Consider the following 27224-nt stretch of genomic DNA (forward strand, 5'->3'; position numbering starts at 1 on the left):
TCAGTTGTAGAAACACAGCATGGTCAGAGCTATAACACAGGCAATATTAATGTCCTCAGCAGTACACAACAGGAAACGTACCAAACGTGTTTAGTTCCAAACAGCAGATTGAAGAGACAGCAGGTATACGTTTCGACTTGAACTCTTCTTCCTGACGTACAGAAACAACAAGGTAAAGAAGTGATAGGCATTGCTATACAAGACTTTATATAAATAGATACTTACCCAACTTGACAGTGATATCAATGTTGATGAACACTACGCACAGTACAGAAACGGTGACATCTGTTGTGAGACCAACTGTATCAGTAGGAATTTTGTCACTATCAACAATCTGAAGCATCACAGTGTAATTAATGTAGTGGTGTCCTTGTTCCATGAAGCTTTTCGTGTGAACAGAGTGTGTGTGAGGTTTCTGCAGAGTTGTTCACAGCAGCTGGAGAACTTCAGCATGCAGTCACTTTTCGCGGCTCCAACCTCAGGTGGATCCCTCCGATCGGTGTCAGCACCACAGTGTTGGGAGCCATGCGTAGCTTAGACTGCTTGTCTCCGACGGGCAGAATGTCAAATTTTGACACCAGATGTACTATCGCTGTCTTCACCTGCATCAACCCGAAACGCATGCTTGCAACAAAACAAACAAGTTATCACTTTGTTGTACCTGGGAATGATAATGCTACATGCTTGAAATCTGGCACTGTGTTACAAAATTCATTTCGTTCAACTTCTCACATAAACTATAATAAATTCGAAATAATTCTCTCCGTAGAACCAGTGTTATTTCGCCCCATCCCCAGAGAGGTATCAGGACTATAAACTATAATAAATTTCGAAATAATTCTCTCCGCAGAACCAGTGTTATTTCGCCCCATCCCCAGAGAGGTATCAGGACTATAAACACGAAGACGTCCTGTAGCAAAAGTGTTTTAATCGCTATACGGGTGCAAACTCACCACTAGTTGTTTGGTTTTATCATTTGTTGTTATCGAGTCAGCTTTATTCGTACCTACTATGGCCGCTTGGCTGTCCCATTTCTTAATAGTTTTGAAGGTTATAGCTTCAAGCTACCTGCCTCTGCTTGCTATGAACAGTGACAACAGGGTGTTTCTCCAGCTATGTCCGAATTAATTAAATAAATAATATTAATTAACTTTCATCACCCAGATTAATTGAAAGAATGCACAGTGGATAACATAGCTTGACACTGTGATAAGCCAGTGCAATCAATATAGAGGGGTAGAGATTTTTTTTTGTCCATAAATTGTTTTCCCTCCACTTATGATCCTTTAGCATTCTGAACTTAATTTCCTTCAGGTGCTTAATTACCCTCTTTAATCAATCAGTTATTGGGAATTTACTTTGACTGGGAATGAACGAAGGTTTCCTTCACATCAAGAGCAACACAAGGATGTTGCTGTCCAGAATTTATTTCTCAAATTGACCATCACTTAATACTTTTATCTCCTACTCAGATCGGGACTTCTACATCAGCAGGACTGCCAGCAATAATTCCCAGTTTGGGTTAATCTTGGTGTCTAGGGCCATTATAATGTCGTAATACTGTTTAGTAGCGGAAGGCTTCATATAATGGAAACTACCTCGTCTCACGACATACAATTCTCACTGGCGTGCTGCGTACTCTCTCTCTCTCTCTTAACTATTACGACCTGAATATCACTGGCAGTGATCAACAAACTACGGTTCTTACTATCAGGTTTCATAACAACATAATTGCACTTGAAAGCTATGTTTCTAATTGAAGTATTAAGGAAGGCGTCAGTCAGTGGAAAAGTACTCTTGATTACATCAGCAAAAAACTAAATGAAATATAACTTAAGTAATCACTTCAGAGAAATTACTCAAACACGAACTGGTTATAAGATCAAACTCGTAATTTATGCGAAATATAACTAACTGAAATTGTCGAAATCACGTTTAATTTGCGTGATGCTCTTACAAACTTTACTGTAGCGACCTACCGACTGTAATTGACACAAGAATTATAAAACTGCCGCTCACATCAGCAGTTAATTAAGTGTATATGTATGCTTAAAATATGTATTTTATTTCATAACTTCACACACATTGTTTATAAAATATGCTCAAAACCATTTCTCTGTTCAGTAACGTATTCACAAACATTATTTTACTATGTTTATTACAACTTTCAGGAGCACACTGACACTGATTGTTAAGCTCCGTTGTTATGTTACTCTTTAGTTCCTTCAGTGTGTGTGTGGTGGTAGGGGGCGGGCAGGGGGGGGGGGGGGGCGTTATTCAAAGACGCGATTTGAAACACCAAACTCCAATACCCCCGACAGGTCACGATGTTTTCATGAAGAATACATGCATACATATCCAGTAGTTCAAATGGCTCTGAGCACTATGGGACTCAACTGCTGAGGTCATTAGTCCCCTAGAACTTAGAACTAGTTAAACCTAACTAACCTAAGGACATCACAAACATCCATGCCCGAGGCAGGATTCGAACCTGCGACCGTAGCGGTCTTGCGGTTCCAGACTGCAGCGCCTTTAACCGCACGGCCACTTCGGCCGGCATATCGAGTAGTCACAGGCCCTTCAAACCATGTACTGCTTTCATTAACTGCCTCCGCTCGTTTCTGTGTTGTGCTCGATTCTTCTTGGGGTCTTCCATAGTCAGTGATACGCCGCCTTGGTCGTCGTATGGGGCGTCTAGGGTGTAGTTTTCCCACAAGTGCTTTCGTCACCCATCTTTCGGCTGGCATACGGGCAACGTAGTCTGCCCACTGGATTCTTTTGCTCTTCAGCTTCTGTAGTACGTTGGTTGTTGCATCAAAAGAAATATTTCCTCATTCTTCTTTCTTCGCCGTTCTGCTTTTTCGAATAATGGTCCCTATAACTTCCTCATTACTCTTGTTTGAAACAGCAGTAATTTTTCATTTTTTTTGTTTGGTCATGCCCAATGTTTCTGAATCGTAAGCGACTGCTGGCCATATCACTGCGTTATATATTTCCATCTTAGTGTTTGCTGATATTGATTTTGAGCTGAGCGTCTCCCGGACGGAATACAAGAATTTCATTTCCCCTGCTGTTCTTTGTTAGATGCCCCTTTTTATCCTGTTGTTGCTGGTAAACCAAGATCCCAAGTATTTGAATTCGTGAACTCTTTTAAACATCATGCCATCTATCTCAAAAAATTCTTCCTAGTTTTGTCTTCTTCCTAGTTACACGAACTCCGTTTTACATCTCTAGCCCAATCCCCCGTGCGTAGTTGTCGATTTACTGGTACGTTTCTTTAAACTCATGTTCTGATTCACTTAGTAGTACTACATCATGCGCTTATGCGAGAACCGTTTTATCTTGATACATCTCTAGCCCAATCTCCTGTGCGTAGTTGTCCATTTACTGCTACGTTTCTTTAAACTCATGTTCTGATTCACTTAGCAGTACTACATCATCTGCTTATGCGAGACGATCTTAATTACCATTCATCTGTACTCCAGGCCATTCCTGTTGCTTATACTGCCTCATTACTTTCTATAACATTACACTGAACAGAACACACGAGAGAGCGTCCTCTTGTGTGAGATCTGTATCAGTCTCGAACGTTCCTGACGTGACCCTTCTGAAACGCACTGCTGCCCTTGACCCATCCATACAAGTTTGTAGCATCCTCACTACTTTCTCAGGAGTTCTGAAGTCACGCAGTGCCTTGTGTAGGCTACTCCTGTGAATACTGTCGTATGCACGCTGAAAATCGACGGACAGACTGTGTATATATCTTTGACTTGCTTCTCTTCTTGTTTATCGGGTATATTTCCATTCCTCTGAAAATTTATCATTCTTACATATCAACTGGATCATTCTGTTTACCTCACCGCAATCTTTGATTAATTACCCATTTGTTCTGTCCTCTCCTGGGCGAGGACGTGAAACACATGTATATTTTCGGTGACTATTCACGTATCTACTAAGGTGGAACCAGGCCTTATCAGTTGTAACCTCCCCACAAAATAATTATTAAATAAATTTAAATATGAATAAATGAATGTGATTCTAATTTAATGTAACCTCTGAACAAAATTGGTTCCCATTTATAATCTCCGTTCAGAAATGTATTCACATTTAATGTACCCACAAAATTCTATTCTCATTTAATGTTAAGTTCGAAACAGAAAAATTCCTAAACCCCGAAATTAAAAAAAAATTCAGTAACATGGTAAATTTTAGGACGACAGCAGCGCTGCGCCTCGACCCTGTATTCTGAATAAAAAAAGCTCTTATTGATTGGCGACTCCATGGAGTGTCCTGTGCACAACGACCATATAATGGGTATACTTGGAAGGAGAGACAGCATTGGTCGTATTTTTTGTTTTATTAAACGCAAAATCGATTTTCGGTCACTTAGTGACCATCTTCAGTGCTGTAATATATAATTTGAATTGGTAGGCACTGGTGACACAAGCTTACAGCGATCACATAGAGTTTATGTGATCGCTGTAAGCTTGTGTCACCAGTGCCTACCAATTCAAATTATATATTACAGCACTGAAGATGGTCACTAAGTGACCGAAAATCGATTTTGCGTTTAATAAAACAAAAAATACGACCAATGCTGTCTCTCCTTCCAAATATCTGCTCTTACCTAAAAAATTTTCGGTACAGCTCCGTTCAATGCTGGCCTATACATTTGTGATGCGTGAAAGGAATGATCATGCATCGGATAAATTCTTTAAATTGAAATGAATGCTTTTTTTAAAAAAATTACTTTATATTATAAAAATTATTATTACGGCCCTTTTAAAAAAAATTGGATGACAATTCACAAACATTACTAGATATGCTCGAGGCTGCTTCTTTACCTTATACAATAATACCCAGCCTCCAGAATCCCGACCATAGCAGACTGCAGACAAGCGCAGACACGCGCAGACTAGCGCAGACTACTGACAAGCAACAACTAACCACATACTGCTCTCTGGTCAGAGACTCTCCTATGCCTTGCCTATTGCAGGCAGAGCATACCTCTTACACAGTGAAGAAGACGAGGCCACTACTGCGAATTAATGGCTGTCAACAAATGACAAAAGTTGCTTTTCTTGCTTTTTTTTATCCGGCGCCTTCAGTTCGTGCACACTGTGAACATGATATGCAGGAAACTTTAAGATCTTTATCGGATTCTGACAACCTACCATACGAAACCTAAGATTGGACAGAGAACCTCAAACTTTTTGAAGATGAACACAGCCTCACATTCCTCACCTCAGCAGCTAAATAAATTGTTCAAATGGCTCTGAGCACTATGGGACTTAACAGCTGAGGTCATCAGTTCCCTAGATCTTAGAACTACTTAAACCTAACTAACTTAAGGACATCACACACATCCATGCCCGAGGCAGGATTTGGACGTGCTACCGTAGCTGTCGCGCGGTTCCAGACTGTAGCGCCTAGAACTACTCGGCCACTCGGTCGGCCCTCAGCTTCTCTAGTATCCGTCAGAGTAGGCTTTCTCCATGTTCCCTTGCTTCTGATACGCTTTCCCGGAAACCGATGATTAATCCCGTTATTGTTGATTTTTTGGGCACTGTGGCATCTGGACATTACCTACGAAATACCTCTACAGCAAGCGAATACGAATGACTATTCAACAATGCAACTACGTGTAGCTGCTCCTGGGAAAACATTTTAACAAGCAAATTGCTTAAAAATACTATAGACGTAATGTGTCTTCTACCCCGTTACGTTAGTATAGTCGTGTTTTGTCGGTAATATCTGTGGTGTTATCTTGCGGTTACTCATCGAAGGACTGCAATGCAGCTCCAATTTGCAGACACATTTGCTATTTTGTGCCCGACATTTAGATCGCACTGTATGACCCACAGCTCAAAGTTTACGTTATTCAAATACAGAAGGTACATACGAATACCTTTCCATAGTTTAACCCTATGGGTACCAATAGCTTCTGACTGAAACCACGATTTCATTAATTTTTAGGATTCCATATGACAATCGATAGAACTCAATCCTTATTGGATTATCCGTCGTTCGTCTGTCTCTCCGACTGTTAGAAACCCTTTTAGTTAGGAAGTGGTAAACGTGTCAAATTGAAACTTCTCACATATTAACGTCTAAGGTCCCTTGGCGCTGTAAAAATTGAAGCTTCTGTGTTGATGTACTCAAAAGATGCGGCCATTTACATAATATATTTTGATACTCACAAACTCGCTCATCAAAACCTATAGGTTACTCATCATCTACATCTACATCAACATCCATACTCCGCAAGCCACCTGACGGTGTGTGGCGGAGGTTACCCTGCGTACCTCTATCGGTTCTCCCTCCTATTCCAGTCTCGTATTGTTCGTGGAAAGAAGGATTGTCGGTATGCTTCTGTGCGGGCTCTAATCTCTCTGATTTTATCCTCATGGTCTCTTCGCGAGATATACGTAGGAGGGAGCAATATACTGCTTGACTCTTCGGTGAAGGTATGTTCTCGAAACTTTAACAAAAGCCCATACCGAGCTACTGAGCGTCTCTCCTGCAGAGTCTTCCACTGGATTTTATCTAGCATCTCCGTAACGCTTTCGCGATTACTAAATGATCCTGGATCTTCTCTATCTCTTCTATCAACCCTATCTGGTACGGATCCCACACTGCTGAGCAGTATTCAAGCAGTGGGCGAACAAGCGTACTGTAACCTACTTCCTTTTTCTAGTATTGCATTTTCTTAGGATTCTTCCTATGAATCTCAGTCTGGCATCTGCTTTACCGACGATCAACTTTATATGATCATTCCATTTTAAATCACTCCTAATGTGTACTCCCAGATAATTAATGGAATTAACTGCTTCCAGCTGCTGACCCGCTATTTTGTAGCTAAATGATAAGGGATCTATCTTTCTATGTATTCGCAGCACATTACACTTGTCTACATTGACATTCAATTGCCATTCCCTGCACCATGCGTCAATTCGCTGCAGATCCTCCTCCATTTCAGTACAATTTTCCATTGTTACAACCTCTCGATACACCACAGCATCATCTGCAAAAAGCCTCAGTGAACTTCCGATGTCATCCACAAGGTCATTTATGTATATTGTGAATAGCAACGGACCTATGACACTCCCCTGCGGCACACCTGAAAGCACTCTTACTCCGGAAGACTTCTCTCCATTGACAATAACATGCTGCGTTCTGTTATCTAGGAACTTTTCAATACAATCACACAATTGGTCTGATAGTCCATATGCTCTTAGTTTGTTCATTAAACGACTGTGAGGAATTGTATCGAACGCCTTGCGGAAGTCAAGAAACACGGCATCTACCTGTGAACCCGTGTCTATGGCCCTCTGAGTTTCGTGGACGAATAGCGCGAGCTGGGTTTCACACGACCGTCTTTTTCGAAACCCATGCTGATTCCTACAGAGCATATTTCTAGTCCCCAGAAAAGTCATTATACGCGAACATAATACGTGTTCCAAAATTCTGCAACTGATCGACGTTAGAGATATAGGTCTATAGTTCTGCACATCTGTTCGACGTCCCTTCTTGAAAACTGGGATGACCTGTGCCCTTTTCCAATCCTTTGGAACGCTACGCTCTTCTAGAGACCTACGGTACACTGCTGCAAGAAGGGGGGCAAGTTCCTTAGCGTACTCTGTGTAAAATCGAACTGGTATCCCATCAGGTCCAGCGGCCTTTCCTCTTTTGAGCAATTTTAATTGTTTCTCTATCCCTCTGTCGTCTATTTCGATATCTACCATTTTGTCATCTGTACGACAATCTAGAGAAGGAACTAGAGTGCAGTCTTCATCTATGAAACGGCTTTGGAAAAAGACATTTAGTATTTCGGCCTTTAGTCTGTCTTCCTCTGTTTCAGTACCATTTTGGTCACAGAGTGTCTGGACATTTTGTTTTGATCCACCTACCGCTTTGACATAAGACCAAAATTTCTTAGGATTTTCTGCCAAGTAAGTACATAGAACTTTACTTTCGAATTCATTGAACGCCTCTCGCATAGCCCTCCTCACACTACATTTCGCTTCACGTAATTTTTGTTTGTCTGCATGGCTTTGGCTATGTTTATGTTTGCTGTGAAGTTCCCTTTGCTTCCGCAGCAGTTTCCTAACTCGGTTGTTGTACCACGGTGGCTCTTTCCCATCTCTTACGATCTTGCTTGGCACATACTCATCTAACGCATATTGTACGATGGTTTTGAACTTTGTCCACTGATCCTCAACACTATCTGTACTTGAGACAAAACTTTTGTGTTGAGCCGTCAGGTACCCCGTAATCTGCTTTTTGTCACTTTTGCTAAACAGAAAAATCTTCCTACCTTTTTTAATATTTCTATTTACGGCTGAAATCATCGATGCCGTAACCGCTTTATGATCGCTGATTCCTTGTTCTGCGTTAACCGTTTCAAATAGTTCGGGTCTGTTTGTCACCAGAAGGTCTAATATGTTATCGCCACGAGTCGGTCCTCTGATTAACTGCTCAATGTAGTTTTCAGATAAAGCACTTAAAAAAAGTTCACTGGATTCTTTGTCCCTGCCACCCATTATGAACGTTTGAGTCTCCCAGTCTATATCCGGCAAATTAAAATCTCCACCCAGAACCATAACATGTTGGGGAAATCTACTCGAAATATTTTCCAAATTATCCCTCAGGTGGTCAGCCACAACAGCTGCTGAGTGAGGGGGCCTATAGAGACATCCAGTTACCATGTCTGAGCATGCTTTAACCGTGACCTTCACCCAAATCAGTTCACATTTCGAATCTCCGTCAATTTCCTTCGATACTATTGCACTTCTTATCGCTATAAACACGCCTCCCCCTTCACTGTCCAGCCTGTCTCTGCGGTATACATTCCAATCCGAGTTTAGGATTTCATTACTGTTTACGTCTGGTTTGGCTTCAAATGGCTCTGAGCACTATGGTACTCAACTGCTGAGGTCATAAGTCCCCTAGAACTTAGAACTACATAAACCTAACTAACCTAAGGACAACACACACATCCATGCCCGAGGCAGGATTCGAACCTGCGACCGTAGCGGTCGCGCGGTTCCAGACTGTAGCGCCGGAACCGCTCGGCCACCAGCGGCCGGCTTACGTCTGGTTTCAGCAAACTATCTGTCCCTAGTACTATATGGGCGTTGTGACCGTTTATTAATGAGAGCAGTTCTGGGACCTATCTATAGACGCTCCTGCAGTTTACTATTAGCACATTAATACTGTTATTCACTGTTGCATTATGCCTACTCCTACCAATAGATTATCTCCCGCTGAACCAGAATCACAGAATTCTGTAAGAAACATGGTTTCACAGTACAGCCAAAGCAAAAATTCCGAAACCTGTAAATCTGTAATATTATCACACGAAAAAGAAAAGTTTCTCATCTCTTATCTGATAAGATCGCAGCACTGCATTGATACCAATGGTCATCACTTCGATCACCTTATGTAAATGGGCCTTCATGCCACCTTTGTGACCTTCATTGATTTTCAAAGACCTTATGTTGCACATCACTGGATTCGTCTCTATAGCCGCTATCAGAAAATAAGTACCGAACTACAGCATCCGATCTGAAAAAAACAAAGTTGGACATATCTCTGACGCGACCCCACCTACCAACAAAAAACCAACGTCTGATTATGGCACCCGTTGTCCCATGCAACGTTTGTCACACAAACTTTTCAGCTACTATCAATCTTTCGGAGTTATTCTAGGAGGCAGTAGTTAGTGACTCACCCTGTGTATTTATACACTACTGGCCATTAAAACTGCTACACCACTAAGATGACGTGCTACAGACGCGAAATTTAACCGACAGGAAGTAGATGCTGTGATATGCAAATGATTAGCTTTTCAGAGCATTCACATAAGATTGCCGCCGGTGGCGACACCTGCAACGTGCTGACATGAGGAAAGTTTCCAACCGATTTCTCATACACAAACAGCAATTGACCGGCGTTGCCTGGTGAAAAGTTGTTGTGATGACTCATGTAAGGAGGAGAAATGCGTACCATCACGTTTCCGACTTTGATAAAGGTCGGATTGTAGCCTATCTCGATTGCGGTTTATCGTATCGCGACATTGCTACTCGCGTTGGTCGAGATCCAATGACTGTTAGCAGAATATGGAATTGGTGGGTTCAGGAGGGTAATACGGAACGCCGTACTGGATCCTAACGGCCTCGTATCACTAGCAGTCGAGATGACGGATCGTGCAGCCACGTCTCGATTCCTCAGTCATCAGATAGGGACGTTTGCAAAGCAACAACCATCTCCACGAACAGTTCGACGACGTTTGCAGCAGCATGGACTATCAGCTCGGAGACCATGACTGCGGTTACACTTGACGCTGCCTCACAGACAGGAGCGCCTGCGATGGTGTACTCAACGACGAACCTGGGTGCACGAATGGCAAAACGTCATTTTTTCGTATGAATCCGGGTTCTGTTAACAGCATCATGATGGTCGCATCAGTGTTTGGCGACATCGCGGTGAGCGTACATTGAAAACGTGTTTCGTCATTGCCATACTGGCGTGTCACCCGGCGTGATTGTATGGGGTGCGATTGGTTACACGTCTCGGTCACCTATTTTTCACATTGACGGCACTTTGAACAGTGGACGTTACATTTCAGATGTGTTACGACCCGTGGCTGTACCCTTCATTCGATCCCTGCGAAACCCTACATTTCAGCAGCATAATGCACGACCGCAAGTTGCAGGCCTTTCTGGATACAGAAAATGTTCGACTGCTGCCCTGGCCAGCACATTCTCCATATCCTTCCGCAGATGGAAACGTCTGTTCAATGGTCGGCGAGCAACTGGCTCGTCACAATACATCAGTCATTACTCTTGATGAACTGTGGTATCGTGTTGAAGCTGCATGGGCAGCTGTACCTGTACACGCCATGCAAGCTCTGTTTGACTGAATGGCCAGGCGTATCAAGGCTGTTATTATGGCCAGAGGTGGTGTTCTTGCGTGAAAATGTAATCACATGTGAGTTCTAGTATAATATATTTGTCCAATGAATACAGGTTTATATCTGCATTTCTTCTTGGTGTAGCAATTTTAATGGCCAGTGGTGTATTATGTCACTGGCAATCTAGATCGTTACTAGAGAGAGACTACCTTCCTTTTCCTACGTATGGCGGTCTTTATGTTCTTGGAGTTTAATACACTCCTGGAAATTGAAATAAGAACACCGTGAATTCATTGTCCCAGGAAGGGGAAACTTTATTGACACATTCCTGGGGTCAGATACATCACATGATCACACTGACAGAACCACAGGCACATAGACACAGGCAACAGAGCATGCACAATGTCGGCACTAGTACAGTGTATATCCACCTTTCGCAGCAATGCAGGCTGCTATTCTCCCATGGAGACGATCGTAGAGATGCTGGATGTAGTCCTGTGGAACGGCTTGCTATGACATTTCCACCTGGCGCCTCAGCTGGACCAGCGTTCGTGCTGGACGTGCAGACCGCGTGAGACGACGCTTCATCTAGTCCCAAACATGCTCAATGGGGGACAGATCCGGAGATCTTGCTGGCCAGGGTAGTTGACGTACACCTTCTAGAGCACGTTGGGTGGCACGGGATACATGCGAACGTGCATTGTCCTGTTGGAACAGCAAGTTCCCTTGCCGGTCTAGGAATGGTAGAACGATGGGTTCGATGACGGTTTGGATGTACCGTGCACTATTCAGTGTCCCCTCGACGATCACCGGTGGTGTACGGCCAGTGCAGGAGATCGCTCCCCACACCATGATGCCGGGTGTTGGCCCTGTGTGCCTCGGTCGTATGCAGTCCTGATTGTGGCGCTCACCTGCACGGCGCCAAACACGCATACGACCATCATTGGCACCAAGGCAAAAGCGACTCTCATCGCTGAAGACGACATGTCTCCATTCGCCCCTCCATTCACGCCTGTCGCGACACCACTGGAGGCGGGCTGCACGATGTTGGGGCGTGAGCGGAAGACGGCCTAATGGTGTGCGGGACCGTAGCCCACCTTCATGGAGACGGTTGCGAATGGTCCTCGCCGATACCCCAGGAGCAACAGTGTCCCTAATTTGCTGAGAAGTGGCGGTGCGGTCCCCTACGGCACTGCGTAGGATCCTACGGTCTTGGCGTGCATCCGTGCGTCGCTGCGGTCCGGTCCCAGGTCGACGGGCACGTGCACCTTCCGCCGACCACTGGCGACAACATCGATGTACTGTGGAGATCTCACGCCCCACGTGTTGAGCAATTCGGCGGTACGTCCACCCGGCCTCCCGCATGCCCACTATACGCCCTCGCTCAAAGTCCATCAACTGCACATACAGTTCACGTCGACGCTGTCGCGGCATGCTACCAGTGTTAAAGACTGCAATGGAGATCCATATGCCATGGCAAACTGGCTGACACTGACGGCGGCGGTGCACAAATGCTGCGCAGCTAGCGCCATTCGACGGCCAACACCGAGGTTCCTGGTGTGTCCGCTGTGCCGTGCGTGTGATCATTGCTTGTACAGCCCTCTCGCAGTGACCGGAGCAAGTATGGTGGGTCTGACACACCGGTGTCAGTGTGTTCTTTTTTCCATTTCCAGGAGTGTACGAAGAAGCATACAACTTTTTGTATGTATGATACTACCATTCATTAATTTGCAACATAATGATTCCTTGTTCGATACCGTCTTTCCTCACATCGGCTACTTTCCGTAATGATACTAACCGCCTCGGCCGTTTTGATACAAACCGTTTAAAATTTTTTAATTTTCTAACCAGTATGGTGGCAGTTGTACAGTGCTGTGGCGTCTGTGGAGTTAGCTGTTAGAACACAATTAGCAGCAATCGTTTTGCCATAGAGTCAAATAATTATGTCGCGAATCGTTAATAAATTCTAGGAAATCGTTTTGCTACAATACTTTCTCCTTTTTTTTTTTTTTTTGTAAATAAAAGTGATGGTATAACAATCTTTTATGTTCTTATTGCTGTACAGAAGATGAGTCCGGAAATAGCAAGTGCTTCAAAAAGGACGGAAAGTATGTTAAAGCAGCTAGAAATTTAAAAAAAATTTGGTAAGCTTCTATGTGTCCAAACTGATAAGGTCCCCGTTCCCTAGACTTACGCAGTACTTAATGCAACTTAAACTAACTTACGCTAAGGACAACACAAACACCCATGCCTGAGGGACGACTCGAACCTCTCAGGAATGATGCGACTTGAGCATACGGTACGTGGCCCCAACGTGGTACACGCGATCGCAACGCACTCCAGCGGCAGTTGAGGGATGTTTCTAGTTCGTAAATCACACTGTTTACTTAACGGGCGCGCGTGAAATTTCCACGTTAGCTCTATTAAAACGCACATTTCCCCCATCGTCCACGAAAAGGAAAGTAACATGTTCAATCAATAAGGAGAGAGACATATAAAAGTTCCATTACAAACAGTGCGGTACAAATTGCGAATACTTCTCTGCATAAGATAAACGTTATTTCATCATTCCCACATTTTAGTACAACCCCAAGGTCAGTCTTACTTAATCACTGTTCCTACCCAGTAGCAGAACCTTTGCAACGCGTGAATTACGAAGCGTAAAATAAAAAGGAGCAAAATATCTTTATACAAGTAGCGCAAGCTCTCCTGTAGATTAAGCCAATCGAACAAAGCCACCCCTCAAAAAAAGGTGAACTTATATTTACATAACATCAAATATTATACTATATACTTACATTAAACTAATAATACAGTATCAGAACCTTTTAAAAACGCGAATGTTAGGAAATAAAATTTAGTAACGTCAAGACGCGAGCCTCCCTCCAAACTACCAAATCAAAACAAGACAGTGATGCTACTCATTACGCTTTTTTTCTTTTTCTTTTTTTGTTCGATATAGTTCGTTGCGTTTGGTCGGGGCGGACGTCACAAGACATCCGTCCAAATTGATCGTTGATTCCTTGACTCAGTTTTTTTTTTATTACAGAGAGAGCGCAGTCCTCTGACCGATCACGCTGAGCTACCGTGCCGGCATCGCTAAACCATCAACACACACAATGTAAGTAATCAAAGTATGTTACCATTTCAGAAAACCTTATGGTAGATATGTTACTAATTGAAATTTAGTTATTACGAATTGTACGAAGAACAATGCGTTTTAGTGGATCTTCCGTGTGTCGCTGCCTTCAAATAGCCTACTCTCATAATACGCAACTTACAATAATTCTTTTGCCATGAATATGATGTTTCTCGTTATTTTATTGGAACGAATCACACAGTTAACAACGGGTTTTCGGGTGATTCTGAATTTGCTGGTGCTCAGAAACAGCATATATACATATAAGCTTGAAATGAATGCCAGTGTGGCACATCACAGCTCTGTACTGAAGGGAGACGGCGTGAATGTGACGTAGGTGGCGTTGTGCCATCTCATTAGTCAACGCACAGACGCACGCTCAGAATATCTGACATGCCAGATATTGCTCTCCACGTTCAGAAAGACTCCCGAACGTGCTATTCCACGCTATGACGTCAGAAACTCGGCACGCTCAACCCTCAACGTTCGGATGCACGGTACGTGTGCCGACGGCTTTAGCCTGCCGGCTGGTCCAAGCAAGCCCGTGGGCGGGCAGTGGTGTGCGCGTGGCAGCCGTGCAGGGCTCTGCCCAACAGCCCCAACCTCACTCCTTCCGACTTCCATCTGTCTGCCCAATCAAGGATGCACTCTGCGGTAAGCAGAATGTGGATGATGGGGCGCTTACTGATGCAGGAAGACGTTCGTTTCGAAGTTGGCTTCGTAACGTGGCGTGAGGCCGTCGCATTGAACGTAGATTATGTTGAAAAATAGCGTTTGTGGCCAAAAGAGTAGAAAGTAATGTGCCGTATTGTGATTCTAAATAAAACCAACCTGCTTCCAGAAAAATAGTGTTGCGTAAGTTATACGAGGGTCACTCCGAAAGAAATGCACACTATTTTTGTAAAAATGCAGTTTTCATACTGCATGTGTGAAAGTTTTACAGTTTGTAGATACATCCTTCCCGCTTGTTTTCAAACTTAGTTCAACCTGTTCCCGTCAGTGGCGCCGTCACAGCATGTCTTCAAGATGGCTGCTACACTTGACGTTCGTCAGAGGCAACGTGATGTCATAGAATTCCTGTGCTGTGAAAACGAGACAGTGGCAAACATCCACAAGAGGTTGAAAATGGTGTATGGATATGCTGCCGTCGATCGCAGTACAGTTAGTCGGCGGGTGAGCAGGTTACGTGATGAAAGCGGGCACGGCAATATTGAGGATTGCCCTCGCAGCGGCAGGCCTCGTACTGCACACACTCCAGACAACGAATTGGTGGCTGCTGACAGACATATCACAGTGAACGAATTGTCACGCTACGTTGGGGTAGGGGAAGGAAGTGTTTGCAGAATACTGAAAGTGTTGGCGTTAAAAAAAGATTTGTGCCGGGTGGGTTCCCAGGATGTTGACAGTGGCTCACAATCTATCAAGAAAAATCGTATGCAGCGAACTTTTGGAACAGTACGAGAATGGTGGAGATGAATTTCTTGGAATAACTGTGACAGGTGATGAACCATGGCTCCATCATATTTCACCAGAGACGAAGAGGCAATCAATGGAGTGGCATCATGCAAATTCACTCACGAAAAACAAATTCAAAACCACACCTCCTGCTGCAAAAGTTATGGCTACGGTGTTTTACGATTCCGAACAACTCTTGCTTGTGGACATCATGTCAAGTGGAACCACCATAAATTCTGATGCATATGTGGCGACACTGAGGAAACTTCAAGCTCGACTGAATCGTGTTCGACCACATCGGCGAAAGCAGGATGTTTTGCTGTTGAAAGACAATGCACGGCTGCATGTCAGTCAAAAAACCATGGAAGCGATCACAAAACTTGGATAGACAACACTGAAACACCCGCCTTACAATCCTGACCTGGCTCCATGTGACTATCATCTCTCTGGGAAACTGAAAGACTCTCTTCGTTGAACAAAGTTTGGAGATGATGACATCCTTGTGCCCTGACAAACAGTGGCTGCAACAGGTTGGTCCAGAATTTTACCGAGCGGTTATACAGGTGCTGGTTCCAAAATGGTGTAAGGCAATTGAGGGGAACGGAAATAAAGTGGAGAAATGAAAATATTGTTCCTAAAGGATGTATCTACACACTGTAAAACTTTCAAACATGTAGAATAAAAGATGGATTAAAAAAAAATAGTGTCCATTTCTTTTGGAGTGACCCTCGTACAACACCCCTCTTAGATAAACTGATTTGTCAGGATAGGAAATGATGGCTTCTTGTTGATTAGCTTACAAAGGATAAAAAAGCAATCGATGACTATTACTTAAGCCTCTGAAGCAACTGTCTGAAAAAAGAATAGAAGCCAGGATTGTTAAAGAAGGAATGCATCTCATTACAGAGCTGTAATGGGATGGTGGTGCAAATTCCTATTAACTGCGAGGATGGTCGTATTTTATGTCAGGATGCAGGACGATGGGTTGCCTAACTCGGCGGTCGAGGAATCGGTACAGCTCGGGTGGAAATATATTTTTTTCACCAAGATTCTCGGACGGTTGTTGAAAGCGGCCAATCGAAAGCGTGCACTGATCCTGGACGGCAGAGTCTGCCTCAGCGGAACAAAAGGCGCCGTGTTTGGCTGCACCAGTGCGTGGTCGCCGGCCAACCAGGCGGCCGCGAGCAGGTCGCCGTGTCAGCGCCCTCGCTGGCCAGAGAATGGCGTCAGGTGTATCTGCCGCAGTCAGCAGCTCTCGCAGTGGGTCAGGTGCGAGGCGCGCTGCAGCGCACGTTTCGAATCTAAGGCCGGTAAGACCCGCTGGAGACGACCAGATATTGGAGGTGGTCTCCTCGTGATGACTCCGGTTCGAGCCCCAGAATCATCGAGTGTAGCAGCGGTACGTAGACCAGCGTCTAGTAAACATAGCGAATTCATGTGAACGAAGCTTTTTGGCCCAAACCGGACCGTCGGCTGGAGTACGGCATATCTTGGCGTGTATATATAGTAGATTTGACCGGCTTTTTTGTGACCAGTGCCCCGCATTCAGTCAGTTAGGGCACCACGGCAGCCTAGCATCAGGCAACGGCATGAGGTAATACAGCTCACCACTGAAACAGATGCATGTTGTATACTATGGGGTCTCAGCAACATCCTGGCCCTCGAAACAGGAATTCAGAGCTGGTGAAATCTTCTCGGAGGGCAGTTTCCCCAATAGGTGTGGCAAAACTGAGGTATTTCATTGTGATAAGTAGATTCAGTTTTAAGTACCAGACTCCACAAGTATTCATACATACACACCGAGCGAGGTACTGACAAAATACTAGATTAGTATTCACGAGAGCAGTGGTTCATATCGCCCTCGGACCCCGCAGACTTATGGTTTCCGCAGTATCGCTAAATTGCTTAAGGCAAATGCATGGATGGTTCAATTGAAAAGGATTTTGGCGATTTCCCTATCCGTTCCTTCCTTTCCCCAATCTCACCATGCCATCTGATGACCTTATCTTCGACGGTACGTTAAATCCTAATCTACCTTCCTTATTCCATTCCATTGTGGCAGCGTGCTACAGTAGCCAGTTTCGATTTATTTAAGAATAAACACAATCCTGATTGCAAAAGTATTTAATGTCAAAGAATCATGTCATTAACATTAAATAATTCCGCAACGAAAGCAGTTTTAATTCGGAAATTTTCCTTCTTTCTTCTTTCCCACATCCAAAGGAAACGTTTTTTATAATTCGATGGAGAGCTCACACCAGCTGTAGATAAGTGTTTGAAAAACTGCGAATATCGCACTTAAAGAGCCATAGTTCTTTAGTGGAAAATGTTAGATAAAGTCATTTATCTGGAAGTGTACATCGAAACACTGGAGCCGGCCGGTGTGGCCGAGCGTTTCTAGACACTTCAGTTTGGAACCACGCGACCGCTATGGTCGCAGGTTCGAATCCTGTCCCGGGCATGGATGTGTCTGATGTCCTTAGGTTAGTTAGGTTTAAGTTGTTCTAAGTTCTACGGGACTGAAGACCTCAGATGTATGTCCCATACTGCTCATAGCCATTTTGAAAAACTAGACACTTTCGACCTAAAACACAAGTGGGCTTTCTCTGCCAAGCAAGGTAGTGTGCACGGTTAATGCGATTTGCACATACTGTAGAAGTACAATAAATAAATATTTCCCGGAGTGACCCACTCGATGCGTGATCCGGTCTCAATGGAGCAGGCCGCGAACTCGGGTGTGATGCATCGCATCGTGGCCTGAAGCCTCGCTTTCAGAATGCTCTTAATGGGTCCTCAGCTGCCCCAAAATGCAAACCCTCATCGGTTGGACCTGTGGCAAACCCTGTGCACGTTTCTGTTATCAGTTATCAGTCACTTGTAATGACTACTATGTTTTGGGTCCTGCGATTTTTAGCATGGAACCTCAGTACGTTATAACTACTGAAGTATGAGGATTGGAACTTTAACTATTAAGTTCCAACTAATAAGGAATACTTAAATACGGGATTTACTATCTCCAAACAATTACTGGTCATTTTGGAACGAAACGGAGAGAATTTCAGGAGATCCCGTCCGTCGGTTTGCAGGGAAATCCCCTGGTACATACATGACTGATTTTTTTCAACTGACGGAACTGCCAAGTAATGTACTATCCACCATATTCCATAGATATAATCCCTTCTTAAGATGGAAGCAATTCGTGGTGTTCGATTCAGAACTGTTACAGGGAGACATTCGTTGGGCAATAGACCGCTCCATTCCAACTATGAACACATCTGGTTCTGCTATTCCTGTCGTTAGGGTCATAGTTAATTTTTCCAAATAGTGATTTAGCCAAGTTTATAGGCTGTCAAGTAGTTCTTCTTTCACTAAGAATCCAATCACCATTAAATCTTCATATTCAAGAGGAAAAAACCTTAAAGGCTTTGATACCAGACAGATGAAACCTGTCCAAAGATTTGTCACTATTTCGCGGTTGCAACAGTTAACTAAAAAAAGTAGTAAATATAGAAATTTTTGGATACCTCGACAAAATGAAAGATATCAGGCTACTAAAACAAACATTCCTATAGTTCTCGAAAAGGAAGCCAACTGTAGTACAAATAACAGAAATAAAAAACCAAATGGAAAGAAATAACGTCAAGGTATCACATACAACAGATAGAAACTTTTTTAGTAGTAACTTCTTCAATTTAGGTTCCAAAGGGAGGAACAACGAAGGCACAACATCCACAAAAAAAGGAAAACGTCAACATGGGCGAAGCCAACAATATTATGAATCACAAAGTAAGAAACTAAATGGAAAAAATATCATAAACGTATCAGAGTGAGCAAGGAAAAATTGTTTTAGAAATAAGATCCGCATATTGGAAGGCTAACAAGGAAGGAAAAGCGAAGAACAACGTCCACACAGAGATGAAAATGTCAGCTTGGAGGAGAAGATTTAGGAGCACTCTCAATGAAGAAATAAAAGTTATTAAGTTGTTATGTGATCCCACTTGATCATTGTGGAAATAATAAAACAAATGAAGACATTCCTAAACTTTGACATTTTAGTCAGATTGATCACTTTCTAACTAACTCTGATAGGAGTACTTTTTTTCTCATAGTAACGTTTACGTTCTTCTATGAATAACTTCAAGCGTTTTGGATAATCTCTTTTACATTAGTATACGGGGTTTACAGGTCCACTAATTGTCACTGAGAGACAATACACGTTCCTGAGAGATTATTAGACCACAATGGTTATTGTTATTTAGCAAACAACACGCAAATGTGAGTGATGTTACCCACAGCTATGTGTTTCGGGAGTCAAGCTTCCATCATCTGGCTAGCTGCGTTCATTCTTTCAAATACACACACTTAAAGCATAAAGCAGCCATGAAATAAAATAAAATACAGATATTTGAACATAAAATCCTCGCCATACCAAAAAATCTGTAGCAGCTAAACATGTATGCAAGACAGGAAACAACCTAAAAGACATTGAAGAGGCTCTGGAAGTGGTGCACGAAGGGAAGAAAGGATTCACGGAGAAAGATTTGATAATGTACTTAATGCAGAAACGGGAGAGAGCGATAACGGACTCCTCAACGAGGTCATAGATTTTTTTTTTTTTAATTTGACAGCAACAGATATACATGAGCAGTTTGCCAAGAGAACTATTGGAAAGCTTTTTTCCCATGTCCCCTATGATATCTCTGGAACAACGAAAAGGTTCGTGACTCGCTGCATTCGTTTGAAACCGTTTACTTGTTCACAGAAGAGGCCAGTATATGGGAAGGCTGCTGGTGTGACGTTTAGTAGTTGCTATCGGTGTTACCACTACAGAAGAAGGGCATTTTGATGAACGGCCGGTCGTATGATGAAGAAAAGCAGAGATTAAAATGTTGCCAACTTCAAAGTAAGACATGGACTTCTTTTATTGTATTTCGTGACTAGTTTGTGCTTTGAGTGCGTATCTTTAGAGGGTTGAACGCAAGCAGCCAGATGATGGGACCTACACTCAAAAAATGCGTGTCTGTGGAAAACATTCCTCACATTAGTGTGTTATATGCTAACGATAACTATTGTACTCACAACCGCTACCTCCAAACCTTCATGTGGATAATATTCGACTAAAATGTTGCTTGTTGATCAGTTGATGACAGTTTGATGTTGTTGAAGCTAGTTTGTGAATATACGCGATTCTATCAGGAAACATACTTTTTAACAAATAAATGAAAGAAACTGTAGTGTACTATAAGATGAATAAACGTCATTAACTATATTATTTTTTACAGAAATCCGGAAGAAATGAATGACATATTTCAACACATACCGATGTGGTTCAATTTTGGTCACTACACAGTCTACATTTCCGGTTTAGAATTTCTGATACTATTTCACGTCATTCCATTTGACATAGTTTATCACCATTGATTTTCTCATAGTACGTGACTCAATTTCATTTAGTAAATCAGTCTGAATTGTTTATTTTTATTTGAACATAAGATATTTTCATAAATTTTTTGTGAAAAGCTGATAATGAATATAAATGGAGTAGTGACTCACCGATGCATATGCGTGGCCCTTCGCCGAAAGGCAGATAGCTGTATGGATGCCTGGATAATTCTGCTCGTCGGAAAAGTGCTCCGGGTCGAATTCTTCGGGGTTTCGAAAGTACTTCCTGTCATAATGGAGTCCCATGACTGGAATAATAACCTTCGTTCCTCTCTCCAAGGCACAGTCACATCCTGGCAGTTTATAATCCTGCGCCACCTCGCGATTCAGAACTGTAACGGGTGGATACATACGAAAGTTTTCTGAAAAAAAACGGGGGACAGATGTTAATGGAAGTGTTTTAATAAGTATTCTACAGTGGCGCTCTGTGTTAAGTTTTAGTTCTCCCCTTATCGATCATAGTTAATTTGCAATCTGAAAATAAATCAAAGAAAATGGTCCTAATGCATCAAAAGAAGATATGTCATTCACTAATTCCTAAGCTACCTGGTCTATGCACAGCATGCTCATACAGGCGTTTGCATCAGTATGAACAGCACTGTAGGTAACAGAGTAGGATTTTCTGATTGACACAATGTCCGAATTATTCTTTCTGAAAATAAACCAAAACCAACCTCGTTGGTTCTCATGTCCACTTCACTAGCCTATGATGGGTAAATAGGGTGAATATATGTGAAACAATGGAACCGATAAAATACATGAACATGATGAAAGTTTGATAGTCCTAGGTGATTGGGGCACTATTACATGAAAGAGAATGGAACTTAAGGTTACAGGAGAATAGAATACTACTCATCAATAGCTTTCAGCGCGTTTGTAATGGAGGTGAAATCCGTTATGCTTGTGAGACGAACTAAAACTAGTTCTCCTCATAACATATCTACATAGACTTTGACCTTGTTCTGTTAGCATCTACTGCATCTATACAGTATCGATGCCAAGAGTTTTAAAATCAGAAATTGTTTGTCTGTATGACGAAATAAACTCAGCTATTTACCATACATAGTGACTGTTGCCTGCGTTTGCATAATTAATAAAAAAGCGGTATATAAAATTTCATAACAGGTTTTCCAGTAATTATAACAAACAACTGAGATCCAAAATGCTGTGGTTAATTCTTAAGGCGCTGTTAAAGCAGACCTTGCTGTCCTCAGGGGCTGATAACATGAGTACAATACAGTTTTGAATAAATGAACAAATAAATTATATATATAGTTTTGGGGACTGATGACCTCAGATGTTAAGTCCCATAGTGCTTGGTGGCATTTCAATCATTTGTGTGTGTTTGTGTGTGTGTGTGTGTGTGTGTGTGTGTGTGTGTGTGTGTGTGTGTGTGAGTGTAACTTGCGTTATTACAGAATCTGGTAATAGTAATTAGGGGAGGATCAGGAGTCTTCTTGGTTCTATAACGACAGAGGCATTATTTCTAAGGGTGCCACAGGACGTTCTTTCAAGATAGGATTTGTGCAGTTTTGGCTTCTTTATTTCTGAGAATATTACGTTTTTATCTCTTCCACGATTTTTCATAGCTCCTATAAATTGCCTTGATTTTTGTCTGCGGTGTAGACATTTTATATTGTAAATATTATATGTTCATTAAAGTATAAAGAAACACTATTGTATGCAGATATTAAATAACAATTTTATGACACATGATGTCGTAGTAATGAAACGAATATGTGTATGACCTAGTGTTTAGTAATTAGTGTTCTCTTCATGGTTTTTAATTTGTGTAAGACCACACTTTAATTATTATGATGTATGAACAAAAAAATCAAAACCGTTCATCGTACCGTTTACCATCTTTTCCATGTATGGTATCTTGGTCATTATATCATCATACGTCACATCACCGTTGGTCTTTCTCATTACGTCATCAACTTCTTCTTGCAGTTTCTTCTGGATATCCGGATGTCTAGAGAGCTCGTACAGGCAGAAGCTTACGGTGGTGGGAAAAGTCTCGAACCCCCCGAGAAAGAACACCCACGCCTGTGCTGCCATCTCTTTGGTCGTCATAGTCTTATTTCCATCTGCCAGGGATAAAATATGTTTGTTAACATGCTGTCACTTACTCTATCAAACAAATCAACTTAATGTTACGAACTATCACAGTAGCTTTGGGAAAATGGCTTCTAAGAATTCCCCAAACTTTATACTCTATTAGGAAAATGTGCCCTTAAAAAACGCAGTTGCATTATCAAGAGCCGTAATAGTCACAATAATTATAGAAAACGTGCCTGTAACTGCAATATCTTATATAGCATGCTAGTTTCACGACAATGCTCTCAATTGTGTAGTTTTAATTTGACAACTAAAGTAAATGCCAACTTTGATAGTTCAATTGTAATGAAGATAAAACTACAAGAGCCATAGATTGCAGTAATATTCTCTTGAATGCCTTGGCAAAAGTAATTCTTCTCTCTATTGCTATTTCATGTAAGTTCTCTGCAGGAATTTTAAATTGTCTTGGCCATTCTAATAATACGTAGAAGCTAATTTTTATAGTGAGGAAAGATGTTTCGTATTGACACAAACACCTGCATCTACATATGCGAGTACATCTACGCTCCACTTCATGGTGTGTGGCGGAGGATCCTTGGTAGCAGCGTCACTGCTCCCTTTCCCTGCTCCCGTTGTGTACGGTTGAAGGGAAGAACGATTGATGGTAATCCACTGAGTGGTCTCGATACTCTAATTTTATCTTCATGGTCTTTTCGCGAGATACACATGGGAGGGAGCAATATATTTTTTGGTTTTTCTATCAATGTACATTCTCAAAACTTAAGCGTGGTGCAGAACACCTCTCTTCCACCGTCTGCCTCTGGAGGTGGCCGAGCACTCCCGTGACACTTTCGCACTTACTAAATGAACCTGTAACAAAACGTGCTGTTCTTCTTTGGATCTTCTCTATTTTCTCTATAGTTCTATCTGGTATCGATGACATACTGACGAACAAAATTCAAGGAAGCTATGGGTTTTTTCAACGTCTTGGTCTTATGTAAAGTAGTAACATTAAAGACAATACTGATATCCTGTTGGCTAAAAGTGAATAACTGCCCTACTGGGACTTCCATTACATTCTAATTGTAACAGGGTCACAAGAAGAACTTGTAGATATGCATTGTACTACTCCCTGCGTGAGTTATAGGTACTGGCGCTACATTTCTGGGAAGAAGAATAGCCAAGTGAATCATTGTTCAAGTAAACAGTGAAAATATCAATGCTACAGTGATTCGGAAATGGACATTATCTATTAAGTTCTTTGGAATTACGATATTCTTGAAAGTTACAAATGTATTTCTCATGCCATGAGTAGTTAGATACAACTCGTTACTTAAATGAAGCATCATTTCGAATTTGCATGTTGGAAGTGGGTGCACTGAAAATTGGTGTGTCATGGTGGTTGATATGTGTCTATATATATTTGAGCCCATCATTGACATTTTACACTTAACTTCATAGTATAAGCATGTAATTAGTTGAACTGTGTGTTTGACTGGGTTGCATAATTAACTTAAAACAACAAATTTTTCGTAACTATTGCATTTTCATTATGTCTTGTTAAAAATTCAGGTTTAAGCTCAACTGTAAGGAACGATAACAAAGGTAATAAAGGTAAAGATAGAACCTATGTCAACATGTAGAACATCTGCATTTAAAAAAGCAGAGAAGTATATGAGGGAAGCAACACTCTAAGTACAATAAATTGTTGGGGAAAAAATAGCAATATCGCATACCATAATTAATAATGGAGGGATATTATAACGGAGATTTTGAGATGGATTTCTACATCCAACTATTCATTCCTACTAAAACGAATGAAGGTATATCGATAATAATGCAATCAACAATATGAAGACATTCTACTTACCCTTGAGTTACGGGTCGATCATTAAAACTCGTAAGCTATTACTCCCCAAAATTACTGCTACTTTTCTGAAAGTGGTATACAGTTAAATTCATTCAACTGATAACTTCTGAACTGGGTGCGAAAATATTCACAGCTGAAGAAATGCGGTGCCTGTTTTTATCTTGGTAATCAACGATATTAAATGTCATATCATCAAATGAGAATTTTTCTTGTAAATGATGAGGATGTGAGCAGAATAACGGTGTCTTACTACAAACGTATTTAAGGTTTACAACCTACAAAAGGTTCTAAATTTACAATTAAATATTTTTTTATAAAATCATATACATTGACAACCATGACTTACGTTCAGCACCCTTCTTCCCTGTGACTGAGAAGCTGTCATCAACATATCCATTGTTCTTCAACTGAATCATCAACTGCATGAAGTCCTTCCTGATGATGCCTGTCTTCTCTCGGTGTTTGACTGTGTCATCAACAACGCGCGTGAAGTACTCTGTGATATCCTTCGGTGTGAAGGGTAAAGGCAGCAGGGTGCGCAGATAGGGATTAGCCAATCCCAGAGACAGAGTCAGGTAAGAGCGCAGGGATGTCTGGAAGAAGCGCCACCTCCACTGCCGAAACTCCGCCTCGGGATTGTGCTGACTGTCGACGTCGATGCCCAAGGCGCAGGAAGCGATGACGTCAGTAGAGTAGCGGGCAATCAGCTCGCGGACTTCCACATCTCTGCCCGAGTGTATGACGTCAACCATAATACGAGCACAGTCGCGCACTATTCCGAACATGGCGCGCATTTTTCCCGAGGTGAAGGTGGGCGTCAGCTGCTGGCGCAGAGACCGCCACTTCGGGCCTCCGAGGAAGAAGAGGTGCGCCCACAGGTGATCTGTCTCCTCGTCTACGTAGATGCCCCGGTCAGGAAAGTAGTTGAAATCCCCCACCATGATCATTTTGATAAGTTCTGGATCCTGCACAACGAGAAGAGGATTATTTAATGAGTAAACCGACGACTGCTTTGCCTTCTGCTTCAAAATACACGTCTTTCATATCCTCGCCTGGGCATTTCCTCACTAGTATTGCGTTCCAGCCATTTCCCAGCGGGAAAAACGGCTCCATATATGGCAGACCTTTCTTCTTCCAGGAGGTGTAATTCATTTTAAATGTTACATACATTATCATGAAAAGCATTGATAGGACGGCCAACATCTAAGTCGCCCATGAATCGAAGTAGAGGGCCATCTTGATTCCTAGGCGAGATAAACAAGGAACAGAGCATTAGTGTGGTAACTTATAACTAGTTACAAGCTTTGCTGCTTTGTTGAATACCTTGACTGCCACAATGTAGTAACAACAGTAAAGCTGTTAGAAGCAAACTAACAGATAGACAAGTGATAGACAAGTGTTGGCTTCTCCCATCACTTGTCTATCTGTTTTAGAACTGTAGAAGATACGTGAATCCACTGTAAATGTGTTGTTACAAACATCCAAACGGAAATACTAAACTGATTCCTATGAAATTCTCTCTTTTATTGCACCTAACTCCACATGGATAAAATGAACTGTTCTAATACTAGTCGAATGATAGGTGCTCAAGACGATTTGTTGAGGAGATACACTCATATGATGATACAGTAGGTGATGCAGATCTAGTGTACTATTTTCAGTATTTATTGTGGCAAGAAATTTGTAGAGAAATAATAGAAAATGCTACACAGCTGCACATGGCAGAGCACAGAATTAGAAACAGTGCCAGTTCTTCAGCAAAACGGTTTCAAACTGGTGGTTTGTATATCGCTCAACATAAATTTTAGATATTTACATCATTTACTGCTATTTACGTTTCAGCAGTATTTATTTCGACTGTCGTCCATAAATACTATGTGGTGATGTCTGATATCTGCTACACTTTTAAGTGGGAGCAACTTGTTCTACAAGAAAGAGAAATCGTACATTTTACATAATGCAAAAATATTCGTTTACATATGTAACTATATCAAGCGCCTGCAAAGACCAGAGAGACTTCAGTACTTTTTGCAAATGTTAAGCTGTAGCTGACGGCGGACGGCAGGTGATCATTTATCTCTGAACACCAGCAGCTACTTGTTATTTGCTATTTATCGTTTCTGGAAGGTTCTAGAAATACCTAATGCTTCTATTTCTGGAAGACTGGTGTTTGTATAAATGGCTAGACCCTTTGCCTGGAAAGCCGATTCTTTTCTGACTGTATATTGCTCTAAGTAATAAATGTGCTTTCAGTGCTAAGTGTTGTAGTTCACTACCGACCGTCCTTTCCGATTTGGTTTAAAAAGTAACATTGGTGGATGAGCCGGACTCACTGTGGTTCC

At 42.1% G+C, this 27224-nt stretch overlaps 1 protein-coding gene across 1 annotated transcript; it reads right to left on the reverse strand.

The window, feature by feature from the left end:
- Positions 1 to 25829, reverse strand: LOC126484911 (probable cytochrome P450 6a14). Its single transcript, XM_050108511.1, has 5 exons — positions 25229 to 25829; positions 22805 to 23041; positions 21063 to 21283; positions 226 to 334; positions 1 to 29 (listed from the first exon to the last, which is right to left on the reverse strand). The coding sequence occupies exons 1-5, from the start codon at positions 25827 to 25829 to the stop codon at positions 1 to 3; spliced, it is 1197 nt and encodes a 398-aa protein (XP_049964468.1).
- Between the last annotated feature and the right edge of the window lie 1395 nt (positions 25830 to 27224).

Source organism: Schistocerca serialis, chromosome 6 (genome assembly GCF_023864345.2).
Source record: "Schistocerca serialis cubense isolate TAMUIC-IGC-003099 chromosome 6, iqSchSeri2.2, whole genome shotgun sequence".
NCBI classification, from domain to species: Eukaryota; Metazoa; Arthropoda; class Insecta; order Orthoptera; family Acrididae; genus Schistocerca; species Schistocerca serialis.